General features: G+C 33.6%; 1 protein-coding gene and 1 long non-coding RNA gene across 2 annotated transcripts in view; one reads left to right on the forward strand and one right to left on the reverse strand.

Annotated features, from left to right (window-relative positions):
- Nucleotides 1-52: 52 nt before the first annotated feature.
- LOC126874332 (uncharacterized) lies at nucleotides 53-1,216 on the reverse strand. Its single transcript, XR_007692737.1, has 2 exons — nucleotides 1,078-1,216; nucleotides 53-805 (listed from the first exon to the last, which is right to left on the reverse strand). It is a non-coding gene; the product is annotated as an uncharacterized LOC126874332 (long non-coding RNA).
- A 1,207-nt stretch (nucleotides 1,217-2,423) lies between these two features.
- The window catches only part of LOC126874172 (uncharacterized), a 137,017-nt gene continuing 117,277 nt past the window's right edge, over nucleotides 2,424-22,163 (forward strand). Inside the window, exon 1 of the mRNA XM_050635936.1 lies at nucleotides 2,424-2,562. Within this exon, the coding sequence (XP_050491893.1) occupies nucleotides 2,473-2,562 (90 nt within the window). The 5' untranslated portion in view covers nucleotides 2,424-2,472. The remainder of the gene's footprint in view (nucleotides 2,563-22,163) is intronic.

The raw sequence follows: 22,163 nt of genomic DNA on the forward strand, positions 1-22,163 counted from the left end.
CATCGGCTGCACGCGATCGTGCTAAAATTAAATGATGAAATTCATTCCTCCCCCCCCCCCCCCCCCCCACGATCCTTCCTATTCACTCATTTTATTTTTCGTCTCATTAACCCTCATCTTTTTCTTGTCTTTCTCTCTTGTACTCTTTATATTTATTTCCCCCATTCACTCCTGTCTGCTATTCTTTTTACTTACCATCTCTTTTCACACACTATATTTATGGCTTTGTTTCTCTTTCGCTTTGCCATCTCCTTTATTTCTGTTCACTTTGGTCTTTCAGTATCCCTACGTTTCTTTCTTCTTCTTTTCGCTCTATTGTCTCACTTCATATTCTTGCTGTTTACTGATTTTTATATCTTCCATTTTGTCATTACTTTTATGCTTCTTTTATTTTAATTTCTACCTTCGTTGATCTCTTTCGTATTCATTTTTTTAACGTTTCATATTTTTTTCGTCATATCCTCCACCGCTATCCCGTCTATTCTTCTTTTTTGCATTGTTTTTCGTCGTTTAAAATTTTTCTGTTTATTACATTTTATATATTTATTAGATTTTTATTTATTTTATGTATTATATAGATCTTATTTATTTCCTCTTTGCTTTTTTTTTTTAGCGGAAAGACATTTTCTTCATCCTCCTTCTTTGATTTTTACGTCATCTAGCTTTCTTTTTCGCCATCATTTGAATTACTCCCTTTTACCGTGTTTCGTCATCTGTGTCACGAAGCACACGTGACGTCTTATCAATGACGTAACACGGACCGTATTATTCAGGAAGTAGTGTGCGTCATCGTCCTTGAGGTGATCTGTAATGTAAACGGCCAGGGAATTACGTTTACAAGTGGTGCACGCATCCCCTAACTTCGCTTGTTCATACATAATCAGCTTTTATCGTACAGATTTTAGTTAAAAATAACGCTTAACAAACATTTAGCTATTCTATTAAATGACGAATCTTTAGTAGTGACTGACTTTTTTGAGTACTTAAAATGGAAATATATGAAAGGAATCAGTTACATTTAGTAGAAAAGAATAAAAATAATTAATCTACTAAATAGATTCAAAAATGGAATTTAACTTTTTCAGAAGCATTATAATATTCATAGTACAAAACATTATGTGTAATATTCATAAACGCGCGTGCGTTTGATATTTTACTGACAACACTGACGATTCCTTCAGGTCAAATCAATTAACTCTGCGAAAATGCATCAGTTGCACGCGATATTGCTAAATTTAAACCAGGCAGCTTCTTGCCACCTGCACGTACATTTCTGCGTGACGTACGCTAAAGTCAACTTCATAAATGCAATCATTACGGAAAACGCAATTCAGTTCTACGAAGGATACAACGATATATAACGTATCCTAAAGTGTATAGGCACAAACATAAACGTATTTTATTGTTGTTTACTTCCCGGAATAAGGACTATATCTATTATTATTCCTTCTATCGAATTGCGACTACTTTTGCAACTATAAAAATGGATTTTTGCTCGCTGAACATCGGTCGATTAATCCTATCATAATCCTCGAATTTTTATATTTCAATCTAGCACTCATTTTAGAAAATAAAAAGAATTTACAATGTTTTAAGAAGATGTTTAACATACAATTGAAACGAAAAATCAATAAGACGTTTTTCATATTTCTTCCAAACTGTGAAAAAATATTTTAACATTAGAACAATATAATCTGGTTAAAAATAACTGAATGAGCGTAGCAGGGTTGAACGTTCATCGACCACCGAATTAAATGTTACAATCGTTAAACAGAAAATGACATAATCGACGAGTAATCACAGTCATATCAATCAGCACCGTTAGTAGCGATGAACACTGAAAAATATGTGGAGCACATATGCCCATATGTTTATATTATATATACGGTGTGCGTTAGAGAGTAGAAAATGTCAGACGATTTATCTCTCGAAGAGAAGCTATCGAGGAAGAAAATTGTCAATTGTCAAACGTAAAACGTCGCTCCGTATCGACTATATGCGGCACCGCGACCCGATTCTTAGGCAACCCTGTCTTCGGTGAACCTCGCACGCGCTCGTGAGTGTTCGGGTACTTCTAGGTGAGTGTCTTCTTCGGCTCGAGTCTCATTGATCTCTCGGATGCGGTTGCGCGCAATGGTCGGCAGACGGCGGTGGTACTCCCGTCGACCAATCAGCTGTCGTGATTCCCTAGCTACGCTCGAGTCTCGTGGTCCTTCGGGCTAGCCGGTCGCCTCTTGTTTTCCATCGTGGGCTTTTCTAACCCGTTCGGTTGTTCGGTGGTGCGGCGCGAGGCGCGTTCTACCAACGCCGCTAAACGTCAAACGTGCTCGGCCGAAAAGACGTGGTAATAAAAAAAAAAAAAATACAACGTGTCGACAACGGCGGTCACGACGCGGACGACAATTAGTAGCGACGTCCTCGGTGACAAGGTTCGAGCGGATCGTACGCCCCCTTCTTGTCGCCGCCGTCACCATGATACCGTACTCCACGTGCTTGTCTTTTGGGGGCCGACACGACGCTCGTCGCTGGGTGGTCCTACACGACGAGTTCTCTCCCTACCCGGTGAGTCGCAGTACGAATACGCACGAGCACGCACGACGTATCACGTTCCTCAACCGAAAAGACGCGCGGCCACCGCCACTCCAAATCTCCTTTTCTCTATCCTCTAGCTAGTGTGATTACAGACAAAGCAGAGGGAAGTTGTGTTTCGGCACATCGTGTTGATGCATACTCACATAACATGTAGTATCAGTACTATATACATGTATACATACTTGCGCACACGTATACACCTTAGTTACGTCTATATACATAACACTGGTTCGATTCGCGTGCGCGACAATGCCTCCGGGTTCGATGAACGTCTTCGATTGCCTCGATTGCCTAGCTTCATTGTGTATAGGCTGCATTTGCGGGATAGATCCGAGCGACTTCTCTCTCTCATCGTCTGCCATATTTGTTGACATTCGATTCGTTCGCGATACATCGTCGTGCGATATACATATCTATATATATGTTTTTTGGAAAGTTATAACTTTTTCGTGAGCGGAAATTAAAAATCAGAAAGCTTGAGACAAAACAATTGCTGAATAGATACACATATTCTTATTTTAGTAAAATTAATTTACTTTTTTTGTGTACAACCGTTTATTTCTTTAAAGGGGTAACGTCATGGTTCCTATCGCCGAATATATTCAATATATTTTATTAAATTGACATTGAATGGAATGGAATTGTTTGTTTTCTAAGGTTGTTTATGCACACATGTATGTAGCAGTACATATATATAACTCTGCAAAAGTGGAAACATATTTTTATATTCTCTATACCCATGACTTCAATTGATGGGAAAAATAATTCACTTCATCTATGACAGAGTTAAAAGGTTGATAGATAGTATTCGAATGTTTGACGTTCGTTAATTTTTTTACGCGTTGACTACTGGATTTGTTGTATTTTACGACATATGCGGAATATCGATTCAGTATGTGCGTATTACGTATTATGTATTATAGAATTATGTTTTTACGCTCGACGTACAGTTCACGATAGGCAGTCTATGAGCAAAGCATACGAAGAATTACTCCATAATCTGTACCGATCGCGTGTTTTATGTTTCTTATAATGTTCTCAACTCGCTTAATGTTAAACATGATTTTGTTTTTTGTTACAAGTTATAGGCGAGGTATAGATGGTTTACCGGAATATGCTTATGATTATTCATCTGTTCCTTGGAAATCAGATTTTTGAATTGAAGCAATAGAAAAATAATTATCAATAAATAAGAAATATAAGAAAATCACTTTGTTCAAATGGTAAAGTGAATTAACATATTATTTGCCTTCTAATCTTAATTATATAAGGTATAATGTGTTATATCGTTTACCAGTACACGTATATTTAACGTTAATTTAAAGTTACATATATTTAAAGAACAACTTATCATCACTTATCTTCTAATTATAATTACGTTAAACGAGGAATAATATTTTAAAGAAGTAACTTTTATTACCATTAGAGTACCTAATCTTCTAAATAATGTTAATAAAGGAGAATTTGTTAGCTGTTGAAAAATTCTACGAATATTTTGTACCAATATATTATAGAGATAAATATGAATTGAAAAATATAAATATCTTTTGTTTTTTGTGAAACAAGGATTTGTTGAACAAATATTATTAAAAGATCTCTTTACAATTTTTTTATGAATTGAAGATAAAGTGTATACATTTTATTGGATGGTATCATTATGCTTGTAATTTAAAGTATGATTTGTCTTCTCTTATCGGTTCAACTGGACGAAACCATGACAATGGACGGATGATAGAAATAGAGAGGGTCGGAAGTTTCATCAAATGACACGGTAATCAGATAACTTCAGCCGTGAATATAACAATGAAATGAGCATGGTCATTGCACGTTATTATAAAATGAAATCGATGCCACTTGCAGATGAGCTGCATCTCTCGTATAGCTTCTCTCGTTTTCATCAATATCGTATTTAGACGTTCCGAGCATTTCAATTTTCAATTATTAAAATGACAAGATCGTTCGAAGCAATTAAATTACAACTCGTCAATGAGTAAGGTAGTTACAACGAAAATATCCAATTTTTATTTCAGCATTATAAATTTATCGTATTTCCCTGAGCTCAATACTTGAACGTGCTATAATTCTTTATTATTAATTAAAAATTTACTCCATTCTGTGATTTCATTCATTTATAATTAATAAAAACACTAGAATTTTGTTTTACAATTTAGTTTACTTTAACGCGTAACATAATATTTATTTCTACAAAATAATGAGAAGTATAAAATTAGCCAGAAGTTTCTACTTCCCTTCCATTTTTCTATCAATGGTAACAATTCTTTTAACCTTGAAATTCTATACTGGATATCACATTCCCCACCTGTTCCCCTCTATTTTAACTTCATCTAACAGTTGATAGCTCTTTGATATTAATTTTTCCTTGATAATTTTCCAATGCGGAAGAACGAAGATTATTCAGTAGCATGCCCGAATTCATTTGAAGTATTATATTGATATTATAAATACAATATTATATTAATAACATTGTTTTTCAATCATGTAAACCCTATACTTACTTATTTTCATAGTTAGATTATTCAGTTCGTTAGTTACAGTGTTACCATTTTTTTGTACGTATAACATTGCAAAACTAACAAGTCAAAGAATGATGTAGTAATTCTATTTTAAACTAAAACATTACGTCACTCAATAGTTCGTATTCAATATACAATAGAAATAAATATACAATACGATATAGCCGTTTTATGTTGAAATATCGTAGTAGGAATAGCGAATATACTTCGAGTTAGTTTACAATGAAAGAAGATTTGAATCTCTTTATAAAAATGAAAACTACTGTCGTTTTGTCGTGAGAGCCGAAAAATAATTTGGAACGAGCAACAATGTATGCACAGAAGTGCATGCAAAATGCATCGTAAGCGTAAATGCGTTTTTAGGAGTTTGCAAAAAAGTTGATTACGCACTGTTGAGCAGAATACGTGTCCGTCCTTTGAACACTCGGTCAGATAGCTCGAAGGGTTGCTATAAACGAATTATTTTAAGGTGATTGTTGTTCACGGTTGACATTTTGTTGCGCTATTACTATAGTCGATTGAACTTTCATTAAATTATATACATAGTTGGATTCTTTGTTTTCTGCAGATTAAATCAGTTTTTCAAGAGGAATAATTACATTATAGTTAATAATTAAACTTGTATCGCGAATTTACGAGTTTAATATATTCCTTAATATGGAAATTACTTTGTGTACGCTTTACAGGGTTTTGTTCGTTTTAATGGGATAAAATAGGAAACCACCTCTATTGTAACTCTTAATTTAATTTCAAAAGCTAAATTTTTAATTAATTTTGTTTCAATGGAAATAAATCGAAAAAATGGGATTTTTTGTTCTTTTACATTAATCTTTTAAATTAAAATCAGGTAAGCTGGAAGATCCTTTGTTTAAATAAACTAAACTACATAATAAGGGCGCCTTTATGGTTCGTTCACACACGTTCTTCTGCCCCCTTTATTTTTCATTATATCGATCAATAAATACTTCCTTGTATCTTTCTATTTATATAATAACCTATGCACGTTGTCCCATTAACGGGACGTTTGTCAGAAGAATCTAATTATGTAACAGTTTGTTCAAATTATCTTCTTTTTTCTTTTTTAATAAAACTTCATTTTCTTTCTTCATAGCCCCAAAAAGAATAAGAGAAAGGATCAATCAAATATTAATGATACGAGTATACTTATCGTTAGAGGTATACGTACTATTAAATAATAGAAAAATTTTGAAATAATATTTAATATTGTTACAAATTAGAGATAGATTATCTATTTTTTCACGCATTTTCAAAGTATTTTTTAAATGTCAATAAAAATTGATTTCAGCCTTTATTACATTTATTCCACAAAAAACTTCATGGCCTCAGTTAAAACGAAGATAAAGCTGTTTCGATATTTTGCGATAGAAAAACTAACTTGCAGGCATTTAACAGTTTATTCTCTGATTAAAAATCAGCAAACACTGGTTTATTTTCGTATAGCTTTTGTGAGAAAAGAATCATTCTACGTGAAAAATCATTCTGTTCCATACGATGTGCATATTTCTCGTATAGGCAATTTTTCTGTTAATCTTCTGGCAATCTTTTATTCGCTTTTGTTAATCTATTGATGATATTTTTAATAGACTTTTGAAAACTTTATTTTTTAATTCAAATTCAAATTTTTTAATTAACTTTTAATATCCATTTTCAATGTCTAAATAATAAGTTTTATTACCTTTGTCGTAATGAAAATTAAACTCAGGAAAAATTACATACTAAATTGTAAAATAAAATCATGATTATTAAACGATTACGTTAAACGTAATATTTAAAACTTTCCTGAAACACGTTGGAAACATAGGTATTTAGAACACGAAGTAAATTCACGAATAAACTAAATTAACATAAATTTACTGGGTTGTTTGCCAGACAATGATTCAGCGAATTGACCTGAAAATCCTGAAATCACGGAACATCTCTTCCTTTTCATTTGTATCAACGTGACGCACGAATATAATTTCTACAAAAAAACGATCCGTTTCTCATCTAATTTTGTAAGCCGTTTGTTTTCGTAGATTCGTTATCTACCACCTGATCGTAAATTAAAATATGCCCGAAAACATTTTGTAACTTTGTTCCCTTTACACTATCTGGGACACTAATACATGCTATTTCACAGTTATAAAAATGTGTATAAAAATATGCACGATTGTAACATTTAAAGGAAAAAGAAAAAGCAACAATTTTAGGTACTTACAACTTAATCGAGTTTTCTGAGTAGTCAGAGTTCTTTTATTTTGAATTTTATTGAAATACCTAAAATGCAGCTTCTTTTTTATTGTAACTATTACTAGTTACTAGAATAAAGTTACTGTATTACTATAATTCACATGGAAATATGCAAATGGATTTTTATGTTCTTTTGTTTCACTTATATATTACTTAGCACAGAAACTTTCGTTGTCAATTTAACGAGTTCCAAAAGATTTCTCCTTCTGATCGGACTTCCTTACCCAAATTGGCTATTCTTATTCTTTCTAATAACGTTTCTTTAGAATTTGTAACAATCAGTTTGCAATTTCTCTCATTAGAAAAGATATATACTAACAATCAGCATTTTGTGACATTTCTTCAACACATCCAATGCGACAGTATTTCTAACGATTCTTGTTCTATCTTCTGTGACGAAAAGAATCAAAGAAAATTGTCGTTTACTTGGTTTTAGTTAAAAATGTAACTCGAACGCGCGACGTTAGATTGTTGAGAAATATTAAAACTAAAATGACGTTATAGATTTTATCAATATCGTTATTGAACATATTAAGTATTCATTATTTGAAATCAGATTAGATAAATTTCCAGCTAAATTGCTTGAATTCAAGTTTTATTTGAACAAAGTTTAAGATTCAATCTTGGAAAGTTACCCCTCGGATAAGAAGCAGAAACGAAATCGAAAGATCTGTAACACCTGTTTCAATGTCGCTACAACGCTGCTTTTGTTTCGTTCTATTCTAGCTGCGTTGTTAAAGAAATCTCCATTCCGGAGCTGTTCCATTTTTCTTGTCGTGGATTTAAAAATCCTGTGCCTATGTCCGTGCCCGACGAAACAGTGTCGCGTTGTTCTATTCTCCTTTTTATCGATTTGCAGCTCACAGGAAGTTCCATCCGAAAGGGTGAGCGAATAAAGCCTCGCGGTACTTGTCGTTGGCTTTATCTAAATAGAATTTTCGGTACATGTCTCAATAAAGCGCGATGCTACCGAAGAATATGATTCTCCAACGAGCACGTGCATCACATAGCCAATTTTCATAGTCAATCTCCTTTTCTTATTGATTGCCTTTTTATTTTTAACTTGAAATTACATCCCTTTGTACTGCTTAAAGGAAATCTGGCCGAGGTTGATTGAAACTTTCAAATCGGTGCTAAATGCTTCTTCTTCTTCTGCAATTTTTCAAATATGTAATTAATGATAATACTAATATGTCTTGCTTTTATATAAACTAATAAACCGGGAGAATAATATCTGATCCTATTTTGTTTAATTGTGCCAGAAGTAGAATTTGTCTCGTGCAAACGAGCTTATTATACATTTATTATTCAAGTAAAGTCATTGAAACGAGGAGAATTTTGAAAGCGTATGCTATTACGTTGTAGAATCTGGATTTATTGTTCATAACTGAAACACAGTGTTTAACGCTCTAGATTATTCGTTATTTCGATAAAAATCGTTAACTACAATGAAAAATTATTGCAATATAATTTATTTGGCCTTAACATAAAATTGGGTTGCTTTTAAAATAAAAATAGCAAATTGGCCGAAATGACTTACTATTTACTATAGTCTTATTTTCATCTCAATTACAATTTGCCTATGTCTCATAGAAAATATGTTTCGTAGAAAATTATATTATTTAATTCAACATTTTTCAATCGCAAAAATAATTAGTAGCATGATTCCCTGTACATAAACAGAGTTCAATTTGTATTCTGCTCTTTTTTCTTTTTTTGTTAAAATTTCAATAAAAATTTATCCAAACTGTAAGTTTCAAGAACTTCCTCAAGCTTTATAACTTGATGAGATTTTTGCAGTAACAAGCAATAGTAATTAACGCTTTTTAACAACTCTTGTGTGTATCATTTCATTGCAGGCTTCTTTCTTCTTTTATAATCTTAAATCTTTCGCCAGAACTGTCACCATCGTGAAAGATAAAAATTGCATTAGTTAGCCGATGTCGAGGAAGGACTAACGCAGTCTCATCACAGATGGGGTAATGAGTAAAGTTCATTTCTGAAATTGAGACTGAGAAAGGTATCAGTACGCAGGAAAATAGTTTCATCCTGTTGTGATGTAACTCTCGAATTGCTTTTGCGACCTTTTCGTTTCACCGTTTGACAATTCACCGATTTGCTGTTTCCAACAAATCTTTTTCCCTTAAAGAGATATATACATATATGTATATATATATATACACACACACACACACACATACACACATATATTGGATTGACTAGAGGGTAATGTCAGACTTTTTGGTATGAAACTATACCAAGAGTTAATGCAAATGATCTTCAACGTTGAATTTCTATATTCCTAACATTTCAGTCAACTCTTGTGCATTAGTGTGGATTATTTTCTACTACTACTAGACTGTAAATTTGATCGTTATCGATCTCGACAGTCGTTTACCATCGATAAGATCAAAATCTCCATCAGCTTTGTGAACTATCTTTGCAGCATTTTTTCATTCCTACACCACGTACATCTTTTGTGCTGTTTATACAGTATTTTTACCTTTGAAATTATATAACCTATGAAATTATAACTCACAATTGCGAAATACGAAAATACGTCTTCTTGCTGTTCATCTTCGAGTCAAAGTAAACATTAAAAAAATGTAAACAAATATAATGAATTATTTTTTAAATTGCACAAAATTTGGGATGTCAGGTTATGGATCGTAGGGACGTTATACAGCTTATCGATAGACTGTCGCTTTCGCAAGTAGAACGACAGAAATGAATGTTTAGTGAAGAATTCGACATTACTTATACGTATTGGCCAATCTATAATAATATGTACATGTTTATGTGATGAACGATTGAATAATAATGAACACGTGAACAGACATAATTAAGTAATTAATAATACGTAATTGATTTGACGTATCTCAGGGACAAGGAAACATTAATTAAGAAACTAATTTTCACTTCGATTTCTATTTCGATTTACAACGATGACAAATGAAAACTGTAAATGAAATTATTTGGCAATCAGGTAGAAAAGATGTTGTTTAGAAACGGAAAGACAAGCCGATTGACCACAGTCGTGTCTCGTTTGCGCTAAATTAATTTTCCTGACTTAACTGGTTATCTCCGAGTTTGATATAGCTGAATTATAGCTCGTTTATTGTTCATGGCGCTCGATGCTCGCACGATGAAATCTGGGGAATGTTTGTTGGCAGGGCAAGTTCGTTTATCAATGCCAAGATCAAAGGGATTCAGTACGTTTCTGTGATCGTTGACTAAACTTATTGGTGAAATGCAATTGCTTTAGCTTACCTTGTCACGAAACAACCTCGTATAGACCCCTTCCCGAGAGATAGGGAGCGCGAGAGAGAGAAAGAGATTGAATCGAGCGTGTAGATATTTTGATTAGTCTATATATCGCGAAAGAAAATGCGTTTCAACATCTCCTATAATCACTTTTGTTTCACAAGGAATTTGAAATTTCAAATTCGTTGCGTGGTTTTAATAAAATTGCAATTTCATACGAGAGATCTTTGCATTGGAGAAAAAAGATTATCTCGTCGTTGACTAATGCTTCGTCGAAATTTTTCAAGCGAACATAGCTTTCGATAATCGCGTTTTATAACGCATTGCTTTGTTCTATTATATCGTTATAAGTTTCCCATTATATGGTAGTATACTACCTCTTTGAAGTGAACTGTTTTATAACAAAAGTCGTCCAATGATAGTAAGAAGTCATTGTTATTCAATGTTAGAACCACGTGCGAAAATAAGGACTTTTAAGATATTGAAACGATCGCATAATGAAGATCTTCATCTACTTCAGAGACCTGGATTCTTGAGGCTATTCTCAACTATTGCTTTCAAAAGTATCTCTATTATTTGAATTCTTCTCGAACATCATATTAAATTCTACTATTTAAACACCCTTACAATTTCATATTGATCCATTGTAAATGAGATCATGAGATATAAGAAATGATTTTTTCTCCCTGCCAGGTTAACGTTTTAATCAACTTTCATACCTGAGCAGTAAACATTTATTTTAAACACGTGGATGAAATATTTAACTACGAATTCATTTCATTCGAATGAATATAGTAGAAAAATTAATAATAATTTTATTGTGTAATACGTAATACATCTAAAGTATATATATATATATATATATATATATATATATATATATATATATATATATATATATATATATAAAGAACTAATGAAGGAATCTTCATAGTGACTAGACACGGCTTTTCATGTATTCATAGGAAATTTGAAAGTGCAAAATCGCCAAGATTGCATATAGTATGAAAAAGTGCAGGAAATATCCAAAATACAGTGGTGTCTATAGTATTTGGCAGATAAAACAATTTCCTACCAAGATTCTACTTTCTTAATTATATCCTGGAAAATATGGGTGTGCATAAAAATTCGCGCTATTCTGATAACGATCCAGAACACGGATCAATGTTTTCCTTCGCTTAAAAATTCGTTCATTGCCGAACACAACACAGGACACCGTGCGTGCTATAGGAATAACGGAAATAGTTGGAATATAATCTCGGTGGGTAATTTCGAAACGACAAGCCCCTCGGTATGCCGTAGGATTGTTTAATCAAGATGCAAGGGAAAAGAGGCGAAGGACACCATCTTTGAAGGAGAAATATTTTCACGATCGAAGGGCTTGCCTTGCAATTTCTTTTGGTCCCTCTCATCGCGGTGCCGTTCCTTCTCCATCGTGGACTGTCCGAACGCTCCGGTCGGGTGATTAAAAACGAAGCTAATAAATTGATTTAAAGCGCTTTCAAGATGGCGTCTTTGATAGCAAATCATGAGACGAGGAGGAAATGGGAAAGTAGCATCCTTCCATCCTGAATCGTCTCGAAGACGTTTTAACGAGACTTCCAGCATGACTACCACTTTCCTCTCTTGTCTTCTTCTCTTTCTCCTCTTTGACAACTGGTCTCCCGTCGTTTTCGTTAAAACGTACCGCGATCGAAGAAATCTATCATTTATTGGTTTCTCGTCGGAGTTGTTTATCACGGATTTCTTGCTAATGGTCCTCGTTATACTCGTTACTGTTACGGAATCTTTATGTGCGAGTAATAATACAAGGGTCTTATAACAAGAAACGACCCTTGTCAAATTCTTCCGTCTCCGCTAGCGTCTCCTATGAAGCTTTAACCGCGTGTATTTTTATTTGTCGGAACATTGTACATTTAATCATAATAATTCGCGAAATGATGTAACGTACTTTTTCAACGACTAGTTTTACTATTGCAGATTTATTGGTTTGTTTTGAAATAATACGGGAAACTATTGGTTCGATGGAAATAGTATCTGCGTGGAAAAATTATGCGATTGAAACAAATACGATAACCGCACAACGTATTTTAGACTTTTACGAATTAATAAATAATTAAAAATTCGTAACATACAAAAAATGTTAAATTTAATCTAAACCAGCGCTTTTTAAACTTTTTCTACTCGCGATCGCATTTTGTCTGGGAAAATTGTACGCGACCACAATTATATACATGAGAAGGTACATAAAATAAATATACAAACAAAACGTTAATCGATAATAAATCAAAGAAGTTTAGTTTTTAACAATTCTTCGCTATATTTATAGTTTTATTACTTATTACTATTTATTAAGCTAAAAGCAACGGATATCGATGAGACAAACGAGCTAATTTATTTTTCCACAAAGAATTAAATATTGGTTGAATATTTGATATGACAGAGTATCTTCAACGTTTTTCAAAATTGATGGATATTTTGATTTTACAATCGTCAATGACGAAAACGTCGTTTTGCTATAGATACGTAGTATAAAAGGTTATAAGGCTATTCTGTCCTAATTCCAGTAAAGTAAAAACCTATTTACATGATTTTTTAAAAAGCCGGTGTTTTATATCTATGTCGATTAATGGCTCAGTGAATTTTTCATGATCCTTTGATGACAGATGAGCGACATTTTTCATTTCACTGGTGTATGGTAGTCGCAAAAATTGTCAAGATCTTGTAATTTTTTTACGCGATCTATAGTTTAAAAAGCTCCTGATTTAAACTATAACAAAATAAATATGCTCGTGAGTTTTATATGGATTTAGGATCGGTGTCGCAATGTATTCTCGGTGTTTAGAGTTGCAGAATTTCATCAGATACCCATGTACGCCTCACGGTTATCACCTATTTAAGGTATACTTACCTGCTCATATCACGGATCACTGACGTCCACCACAGGTTTTTAATTGACCAGCTGATCAACCGTGCCAAATGACCCATGATATGAGCACGAGTATCTACCTTAAATAGGTGGCAAGCGTAAGGCGCAAATTACCATCAGTGGGTCCTTAGAACGGCGACAAAGCTAGATGTGATATTGATATAAAAAAAGAGATATTTTTTTCAACGATACACATTGAATATTTAACAATCTAAACTGAATCTAGTAGGAAATTGGAAAGTTAGGAATAAAGTAAAGGAATAATAATCCCGGAATCGGAGAAACTCGCTTGAGATGATTTATGAGTTAAAATAAAGTTTGACACTTCAAGAAGATAAAAAGATCGTTTCTATTAAACTTAGTTTTTTTTGTTTAATTCTGTCGTAACCTATTTGTGCTATACTTACGTTACTTTCATTGTGCATATCGTCTAGGTGTTAATATAACATTGGAAGTATCTTGTCGTTATGTATAATGTGTAAAAAAACAACTTTCAAAAGTGTACAATTTTTGTTTAGAGAAGTTGTTTCTTGGCTATTAATTCTATTTCTATATCTTACGTCTTTAATACTGAAGGTGCAAAATACAAGATAGGAAGTGAAACAAAGCAAGTGTTTTTATAACTACGAAAATGTATGTAAATTATATATATATATTAGTACATTATATATTTATTAATACAAAAAAAAATGTATTAAAACGATTGATTAGCTGCATTCGTGTCTTCTTAAAGGCTTCAAGAAATTGACAGAACGTTTTCACTGGCTGAAACCACTTACGAACGTATCGTGAACGCATGTTTGTTCGTATTCAGCGTAGACCGTAGGTGTTCCGAAACGAGTTTACGTGACGATACCATTTGCTGCTAATGCATGTTTAGGCTTTGTGGTACGTTACCCTGTAAGGAAGCTGCAGGGGTGCCGTACAACGAGGATATTGGAATTCATACAGTTACGGACCGAACAAGGTTGAGAAGGTGGACAAAGAGAAGACAATAGGAGCGAGGAAGATAATCAATGGCATAGTCCATGGGGTGGAGCGGAGTGATGGGTGAGAATCATGAGGGTGCCACTTATGTCGTCGATCGACATCGCCGTCATGTTACTATATCAAATGCTTACATTGGTTCCGCTTCAAGTGTATACAACGAGATCCAAAAATGAGAATACATCTTGATGGCGCGTAATTTATTGTAAAATCTCTTACGCGTATGTCGTATAAATTAAAAGTTGATTGTAAGCGTTAAAGCGTTGGCATTTTGTTTTATTGAAGTTCAGTTTTTTATATATATTGTATTTACCTTTGAATCTATAGTCCAACGTATTTGCTATTATTTTATGACATATATGTTTCATCTTTTCAATTATAAAACGGTTAATAAAAACACATTGTTGGAAGTTTCACGGGCAACGGAATATCCGTTCCTCGAACTAGACGAAGCGTAACGAGATCCGTAGAAAAGAGTAGAACACAGATAGATATACGTCGTTCCTTCGCACCATAAACTTTATGGTCGACCTTCTACTTCATACGTCGATATGCTCTCGTGAAATCGATGCGTAACGCGATTTAATACGGAAAAGAGAGGAATTACGATGTCCTGACAAGGTAGTCGACGGTGCAGTAGAATCTCATTTTCGATGAGATCTACACGAATCCATATCTAACGTTGCATTATACGATCAATATTTGTTCAACATTCGTTCGCTATCAACAAAATGAAATTTTCACAGCACCGTTTTGCTTAGTTGTCTAATCATTTCAGATTTTTTGAACCATATAAATATTTTCAGATTAGATTAGATTATTATTATTTTTTTTTTTTTTTTTTAGAAACACGTTGCGATAGGAAGTGGTATTAACGTAGGTTAAGGATAGCAACGTGAGCCATCGGTATTTGTAGATATTTACGAAAATTTTTGTAGACTGCACGTTACATGTAAAAAATACACTTTAATCTCTCAGCAATTGTGTCGTATAATGTGCATCAAGACGAAAATCAATTCACAATGGAAATGACGGATATAATCAAATTATGAAAATTGTTGTGCATATCAATCTGTATGTCGGATATGTTAACTTATGACACTTTATTGCGTCAGATCTTGAACTGTCGCACGAAACTAACCGACTTGTTCAAACTTATCTTCTTCTGTTCAGTAGTCAATTCAGTCATTAAGATACCGCATTGGTTATCACGTATGTATATATACGGCACACTTTCCGTAATGAATCATACGTATAAACATAACAGCGCTTTACTGTCGTCATTTGAGCATATTCAACTAGCCACCGATTACAATTCGTTTTACGATACATATTTTTTAATGAAGATTAAGCGCGCTGCTGTTCAACGGTTTACTTTGTACTTTTTAAAAACTGAAGAAGACTAAAATACGGATCAGAAACCACAGTGATAATCCGATTTTGGAATACAGTTTCACAAAAACATCACGAGAACGCCATAAGGAAGATGCTTCTCGACTGAGACTCTGACGAAAGCACGAATTAATAAACATGTATTCACGATCTATGATCGAAAGAAAGTGCCAACTTGAGAAGCACGGATTCTCACGGATACGACACATTGCAGGACAAGATAAACACAAAATCGAGCAGCAGATCGATACAAATTCGCTGGAATGCGACAGTTGAAGGGACGGTTCAGAAACGCGATTGTGCGGATGCCAAAATTCTCAACCGGCAGTGTTCTGCGTGGGAAACGAGAGAGAAGAAAAGAAAGCGAGGTCGTGTTCTCGCGAGTAATTTAGTTGATGGTGGCTGCGCCCTCGACGAGAGTGAGTGAGCGAGAGAGAATGGGCGAGAGCACCCTTAGGAACGATTCGTGGCCTCTTCAGAGACCCCGAGGTCTGTCCTGCCTGTTAGTAAATATTACTTAACATTATTGCCTGTCAGGCTGATGTCATTGTGGACGTGGACTAACGAACGAGGACGCTCGCGTTCACTTCATTGCGTGTCGCAGTTTTTCTCTATGGAATTTGGTTTTTTGGAATGCCAAGCTTGCGTCAGATTATTCCGCAGCAGGGCTGGGCAACTCGCGGCTCGCGAGCCGCATGTGACTTCTTTCCTGCTTGTATTCCTCTTCAGCGATCCTTATCATATGCATTTGACTTCTACGTACGTATCTTAAGTATCTTGATTCAGAAAGTTTTATTCTTTCAATGCAAATAAAGAATATTTTATGAATACAAATAAGCGGAGCGTTAATTAAACTGTAATAGGCCCATAATCATAATCATTGTATATATACATACATATACTCGCAGTCGCACGAGATAAAACACGATAGGAACATATGACGTGGTGGGGACATCGGCAGATTAAGGGTGAAAAACTCGATGATGATACGGAAAAATTTATTAAATGAGATTAAGAACTTAATTGACAGATAAGGAGTTAGAATGACGAGTGTGACTGTTACATTAGTGCTTACTCATCACTTACTGACATCATTCATGTGATATCGCATATAGTTCTTGTAACGTATTGCTACTGAACTTAAAATTTCTTCGCACGACGATACGTGTATCGCAATACGCGAGATACAGCTAATTTTTTCTGAATAACCATACGACAAATTCCTCCTCTCGAATCTTTCAGTTGAAGAGAAACATCGTTGCAGCTAACTCATCAATCATCAATCTGTTAATCTTGTTCGTTTCCTTTGTATCGTGTATTCATCTCTGGAATGTTAATTTGGAGTAAAAGGATAAAGCAAGATCATTTTCAAGCGAACAGTAATTGATTTTTTGGTATGTATTACTCGAGTACCAAAAGTGAAAAGATCTCCGATAGAAACCTTGGTGAGAATCAGATATTTGTTTATTAACACATTCTGACTTCTGATGAGTGTCTAGTTGTGATCTGATCATGTAACGAGTTCTAAAAGGCAGATGTACGTAGATTCCAAGGATTTACGTAAGATTGCACGCAATATACGCATTAATTATGAGAATACTATGTGTGAGATTTGTCTTTTTACTGAATTACTCGACTGTCCGCATTGCAAAGGTAATCATATAAACAAAGATTGTCAATCCATAAGAAATTTGTCAAAACCATATCATTTAAAAGGAGATTGACATAGGAGATCTTTGGATCATGAAAATGAGTTGCTACATTTTATGAAAAGTCAAATACTTGAACTTCTCTTTTCCTCTTGCATGTTATCAGTAATTCTGATAATAGCTGTCATCAAATCGTTTTACAACATCTTGCTTCTGTAAGTCGATTGAATTAGTTATTAAAAATAAATTGCAATGTTGAATCGAAGTTCGAAACATTTAATCTATGGTAAAAATCACAGTGATCTCCATAAAGGATAATTGTTTATTGATTATATGTTGTCTTTAACGTTATATCTATTATACAAAACGCTCTTCACGAGATAAAAAAACAGTTTTATCCTATATTTGCGTCTATGTAAATATCCCTAAGCTTATTTATTTAAGCTAATTTATTTATTTATTTAAGCTTATTTATTTATTTATTTACATTATTTTATAATCTTTTACATTGCTTTGATTAATCTTTTATGTTGCGCTAATTAATATTTTATTACGTTCTATGCTTAAAAGATAAGGAAAAGGAATACCTGCATGCATTTATAAACATTCTACTGGTTGTTTGCTACCAGGTAATTCATTATCAACGTATTATAAAAAAGATATTATAATTACCATTATATAAGTACCTCTTAACTATCTAACCCTAACGCTATCTCTTATTCTTAGAAATATCTTAGTTGAAAAAAATTTGTATTATAAAAAATGTTGTATTATAAATTAGGGATTTTTAAACAATCTCTCCCCTCGGTTATGGAAACTATTATATTAATTTGTATTATCATAATCTATATTATTAATATTATTTTACATTGTTATATTATATTATTATAATTTATGATTTATAGCATTATACCTATTTTATTAATTTACGATGAAATAAAAATTCCATACTTAAAATATGTAACTATGTTTCAACAAAGCTACATATTCGTAAAAATCAGGATTCGAAACGGCGAAGAAATCTGGTTAATCAGTGTAAACATTGGTTTTTAATTGTCCGGTTAATCGGATTCGTGAACCTGGTTAAGCAGATCCCCGTAAATCTGATTTTTCGAGGCTTTTTTCTGGCGCGTCACGCACACTCGTGCTCACGCGGACCCTCTTAACTCGTTTGTTCAGAAAACAATCTAAGTTTAGCGCGACCGTCTAAATGCGTCCGCGGTGGCGGATCGCGAACAACTATTTTCGACTTGTATGTCTCACCTACACCGCGGTAATACTACTGTTTTGACATTTACTCTTCGATCATGGCTAGTGATATTATTTTTATTAATAGTGGCGCCATACGCTCGCACTGATAAATAACTTTGGCTCGTTCTTCGAAATGGAATTTAACGCTTCTAATTGAAATGCGTTATTTTTATCGCCGGTAGCGGTTTAACGAGTCCTTTTTTCCTTTTGACATAAATTTTTCTTTTGTGTACATGTTGGTTTCGCCGAATTATAAAAGCGCATTTACGAATGTCGCCAGAACAATTTAAGTTTCGATTTAGCTTTTTAATAAATTGTCAAACTGTTGCATAATGAATGTCGCTTCGTTTATACTTTTACAAATGCGGTTTTGTAAACCGTTGACAGGTTAAACTCTGTTCGCCAAGATACAGAAATCTAGTTCCTCATTGACTGAAACTACTGATTAATTCTCCGTGACTAAACGCATGATAAATAGAATTGCATATTTTCTGCGTATTACGCATAATAAAACGTTTATCACTTCACTTTCCAAAGTTATTTTATTCCAGATTGTTAAATGTGAGGGACAAAGGGAAAAGATCTACTCTTTCTACTTCCACTACTTTTGATTAGTATATGCTTGTATTACATTAGGGGTAATATAATCTCATGCATAACAAAGGAGCAAAGGGTGCAAGGTATCTGAACTGTAATACAGTAAGAGGATATTTCTTGTTTTAATAATAATAGAAGAGCACAATTTCTATTTTGTTCTAATATATTTTGCAATGTTTGATCGTAACACAAAATTAGAGAACATAATGCATAATACATTCTACTAACCAGAAATTCTACTAGTCATTCCTTCATGAATGTCGCGGTTGGTATTGTGAAAAACAATCTGTATTCTAAGTTATAATCTGTTAACAAATTTATTTTTAAGGTGAATCGAAGTATCGAATTGATGTATGTTTGCAGTATTGCCATTATACTGTATATTGGTATAATTCTTTATTCTAATTATTTATTATTTATTAATACAGGTATTATTTTGTAGAAATTCTAATCTTAATTTATTTTTTGTTCTCTTTTTTTGTTTTCGGAAAAACAATTTATTTTAATTATTAATTAAATTTAAGAAGTTGAAAATTAAGTTTTTCTATAGCGATATATGTAATATTAATGCAATATTTAACAATGTAGAATCAATACAATATTTTACTGAATTGAAATGAAAAAGAAATAGAACATTCGAGACTTTTATTCGGTGTTTTACATAATACATAGTCAAAGTTTTTAAAATAATGACACAAGTCGACAATATCCTAAAGCCGATACTTTGTCTACTTGTATGCCAAAATAATCTACGTGGAATTAATTTATCCTCCGTGCAAGTTTCTAGCTCGAGTTGAAGAACGTCCAATTATCCCAAACAAAATGTCACAACTCGACGCTCGTCGAAACTAAAATATACTACACAGCAACCATTACAATAATACGATATTTTGTCTTGTTCGCGAAGCACGTCGCTTATATCTATTTTAATAGCAGTCATTCGTCTAGACTGTACCATTTTTAATTTATTATATAATAACAACACGCTGTCTTCTGACATAGCTGTCTATTTGGATTGACATCAAAAACTCGTGCGACTCGGTCAAGAAATAAACTAAACACCGGTATCACGATGCAACAAAGACGATGCAAAGTCACCCTCGTATTCACTGCTTTTCTCGCTAATTGAATCAAAACCTAGAATAACAATTTCAAAAACATTTAGCATATTTTTTTAAAAATGCGGTTTTTAAATTACACTGTTCCGTCAGATTCAATCTAACGCGCTTGCTGTGTTCAACATTATACTGAGAATCTTGAGGTTTTCATGGCTCGAATTCTAATCGCGATCAACCCTGCTGCTTTATCTTAAGTTTATATAACGTGAAATGGATATTATATTTCAGTAAATATTGTTAAAATATAGTAGATTTTTAATTTTTGAATGTTGATTTTATTATATAATGATAATAATAATAATTTAATTTCAGTCTCCTCGGCCATAAGATGGACTTAGCTTACATAGATTCTTAATCTAGACATTCATCCGGATAAACTACCTATATTCTTCTGTACTATCTTTTTCTTCCAGTATCTTTTCCCGCCTCTTTTTCTTTTCCGCACACGCCAGCCATCTTACTACTTGCACATCGAGAAACTTTGCCACTACATCTTTTAACCTGCATTCGCACCTTTTCAGTTCCCTACGTGTCTCAATTAGGTGCTTCAGCGTTTCTCGACCTTCCTTGTGTAACACACAATGCTACAGCACACATATGCTACTTTCCTCACCTATCCAATATTTATCCCATTGCTTAAGGTTTCCGTTCCTGATCTTTTCTATTAGCTTTTGACCGTCCCCTACACCTACCCTGTATTTGATTTTAATATTTGATATAATAAATATATTGCTTCTCGCGTGTTCTACGCGTTTTATGGATAAAATATTCAAAGAGAAAGAGATATCTAAAGAGATACAAACCCGAAGAGGAAGTGAGGAGAACATCAGGATTAACACACTTAACATTGTTATGGATAACATTGCTAATATGCTGTTCGATTCTGCCTGACGCTTCTAGATACAATATAAACCGCGTCCAAAAAGAAAAGATCCCAACATTTCGTTAATGTCAGTACAACCAGTTTCATCAGATTTCCAAGAACTGCGTGTTATCAGTGCAATTTTCGACCCCTAACGAAGATAATTACTAGACCGCGAATTTTTATCCAAATTCATATTTTTGGGAATATAATTAAAAAAGTAAAGCCTCGGTAGAAAATGACTTTAACCACCAAGAAGTAATATTAGAGGAAGTACTATACTCCAAGTATTTTATATATTCTTTCACATTACATCCCCTGCATTTTTTCTCTTTCAAATTTCTTATAAATGCATAAAAATCCTCAGATCACTGATTGCAACGTTAACGACAGTTTGGCAATCTTTTCCTCTTATCGTTGGTTACAGCTCACATCCGAAAGCCTCAAACAGTATTGAATGTACCTTATCTACAACAACCCCTATCTACAACATTGCGTAAAAGTGCCCATTTTTGTGAATGCATCGCTTCCCTACAAAATATTTGCAATTTGTGGGTAGTAAAACGATCGATAGCAACGTGTAGAGTCACATTTTACTGCTAATTGAACACTGACCAAAATACGCTATAGATCCTTATTCGAGGTTTCCGTACAATTATATTGTCACCTTACGAGTCCTTTCGAGAACAGCGAACATTTACTCTTAGATCGATGGTATGTCGAGAATGCCGATCTGGA

Source organism: Bombus huntii, chromosome 2, assembly GCF_024542735.1.
Source record: "Bombus huntii isolate Logan2020A chromosome 2, iyBomHunt1.1, whole genome shotgun sequence".
Lineage (NCBI taxonomy): Eukaryota > Metazoa > Arthropoda > Insecta > Hymenoptera > Apidae > Bombus > Bombus huntii.